This window comes from Penaeus vannamei, chromosome 3, assembly GCF_042767895.1.
Source record: "Penaeus vannamei isolate JL-2024 chromosome 3, ASM4276789v1, whole genome shotgun sequence".
NCBI lineage: Eukaryota > Metazoa > Arthropoda > Malacostraca > Decapoda > Penaeidae > Penaeus > Penaeus vannamei.
In genome coordinates, this window is record NC_091551.1 from 10,846,330 (window position 1) to 10,848,829 (window position 2,500).

The 2,500-nt window shown below is 33.6% G+C and overlaps 1 protein-coding gene across 20 annotated transcripts in view; it reads right to left on the minus strand.

Annotated features, from left to right (window-relative positions):
- The window catches only part of LOC113809605 (inositol-tetrakisphosphate 1-kinase-like), a 26,791-nt gene that overhangs the window by 11,340 nt on the left and 12,951 nt on the right, over positions 1-2,500 (minus strand). For all 20 annotated transcript variants that reach the window (XM_070141253.1, XM_070141225.1, XM_070141190.1 and 17 more), the window contains one exon: positions 1,319-1,362. In XM_070141253.1, coding sequence (XP_069997354.1) covers positions 1,319-1,362 — 44 coding nt within the window. The remainder of the gene's footprint in view (positions 1-1,318; positions 1,363-2,500) is intronic.

The following is a 2,500-nucleotide window of genomic DNA, read 5'->3' on the forward strand; positions in this document are numbered from 1 at the left end:
GAGATGCGGATGGCATTCACAGCACAGTTGTAGGAGGAGCAGCAGAAGTTACAGCAGGGAGCGCAACCTGGCCTTGTGCACATACGGCTGCTTCGAGGCATGGCATGCCGTCCAGTGACGGAAGGAAAATAAAGTTGTTTTTTATTTAAAAATCTCTGATTTACCCTCACCATATCTTGGCAAATATGTTACTGAGAGAAACATACATGACATTATTACAGAGTCTGAACTCAATACTAAAAAATTAAATCATTGCAACAAGTGTTGCGACTGCATTTTAGCTTTATGAGCACACTAAATATCATCTTAGTTCCTCAGAGGGATAAAATTTGATAAACTCTCATGGTTATAAAGTGGGTGTAAGATTGGAGCTTGCACTCTGATTTTGTCGCACATGGCAGCCGGCACGCAGGTGGGTTCCCAGCAGGGCCCACGTGTCACTATAGATACCGCCCGGAAAATCATGCTTATCGCACTCCGAAAACCGTCGCTAGTGGGTTAAATAGTCAAAGATTATATCATTTAACTTCTGCGTCACCTAATGAGCTTTATAATATCATGCATGAATTAGACTATAGTCAAACAAAGTCCTGCAATACCTTGGAATGGAAAATTATTTTGAAAATAAAATTCTCAGGGCAATGTTTCTTGTGTTTGTTGCTCTTAATCTTATTAACCCATTGCCCCCAGAAAAATGTTGTGTTCACTGTAGTATTGTCTTGTGAAATGTCTCATAAATGACTTTGTAAGTGCTTAGCCACAAAGGAGTCCAATTAGTAGATCTTGCGATTTTACCTTTCATTGAGTTTGTAGAAAAAACATTTTCTTTACTAATGCTAACAATATTGATACTGTTATCTTTATTTTGCATATCAAAATTACTAAATAGTTACTGAAATTACTAAGTACAATAATATCAGATAATATCTTTAAAAATCAAGGAAAGGGGTAAACAGGTGAGACAGATAGTACTTGTTATTGGAGTCATTGGTGACTTAGTACTTGTGGAGCCATCTATGTGTAAAAACAATTACTAAATTTATCACACAGTGGGTAGGGCATGTACACACATGCCATCCCCAATGGCATGGGGTTAATAATGATTATAAACAAGCAAGTCAAAAACAGTTACATTCCTATACAGACATATTGTTGATTTCATGGTTACTGTTTTGTAATGCACATTCATTATAAAAGTTAACAAATATTTGGTTAAACATTTGTTTTGTTTTTCTTCTAGCAATGGATAATAATAAATGGGGTAGTATATAAGCTTGAAAACATTTCATACCATAACAAATGTTTAAAAAATACTTACCTCATGGGCTTCCTTAGTTCCCCCTCCAGTAACCGGCTTACAAACTGAAATTATAAAATACGTTCAGAAGCTGGATTACACAGTTAAATATTTTTAGAATTTATCAAACTCTTTCACTTACATCTTCTCTGTGATTAGTTTCATTAAAATCAGTATTACTCAGTTACTTAGACACAAGAAAAATGTTAATCTTAACAGAATTCTTCTTTAAACTCATTATCATATGCAACATGATTCAAAGAAAATATATGGATATGTATTCCCAAAACTGCTGTATTTTAAATAAAAGGAAACAGACAGTTAAGATGCTAAGTTATTTCAACTTGTTAACTACCATTCAAAAAGAAAGACTAAACCACCTCAATATTCTTACTACCTCTCCATATCGTAATTCTTTGGAAACCTTGACCTTCACATTTATATTGAATAAAAGATAGAGACGGAATGCCAAAGTATGTTTCTTATCCCACTGACAATCTACAAACTCTCTTCTCTTATCATAATCCTATAACAGAATGCCTGAAAATTTCTAGTGTTTATCACATTACACTGTATACTGCCAAGTGATAGATAAAACTTATTCTACATCAATTATGCCGTGATAAATAAACATCGTAAAGCAATGGAGATTCCAAGATTTAAATTCTTGAAAAAGTGAAGCAAACCATTAGAAAATTGAGACACTCTCTCCAAAACAATCACAAGAGAGAGAGAGAAAAAAAGAACAATGCTTCTTTACATTCATAAATTCCAGATAAAAACTTCCCGAGCCTCATAAAGGATTTAGTCATCTATTATTCCATGGAATGTGTCACTGACTTAACACCAGATGACCTTGTAACCTTATTTACCCATATCCACAACTGTTCAGTCCTTACCAATGACAAAAAAATCTTTATCTGTAAGCAACTGACCTATTTCAGCACAATTTTTTTGTGGGCAAAAAAATTAGTAATATTCTTTATACCAGCAATAAGGTACAAGTCATACAATTGTTCACATATTCCAAATAATCCTAAAATAAGATAAGACAACATATACCTAATAATCCTATAAGATTAGATATCTTCTTACTTAACATCAAAGCCCTAGGACTGATAGTGAAGACATAAGAAAAGGTATTTTATTAATGAAAAGACACATAAATCTAAACAACCAAATCCAAAGGACACACTGGATCAC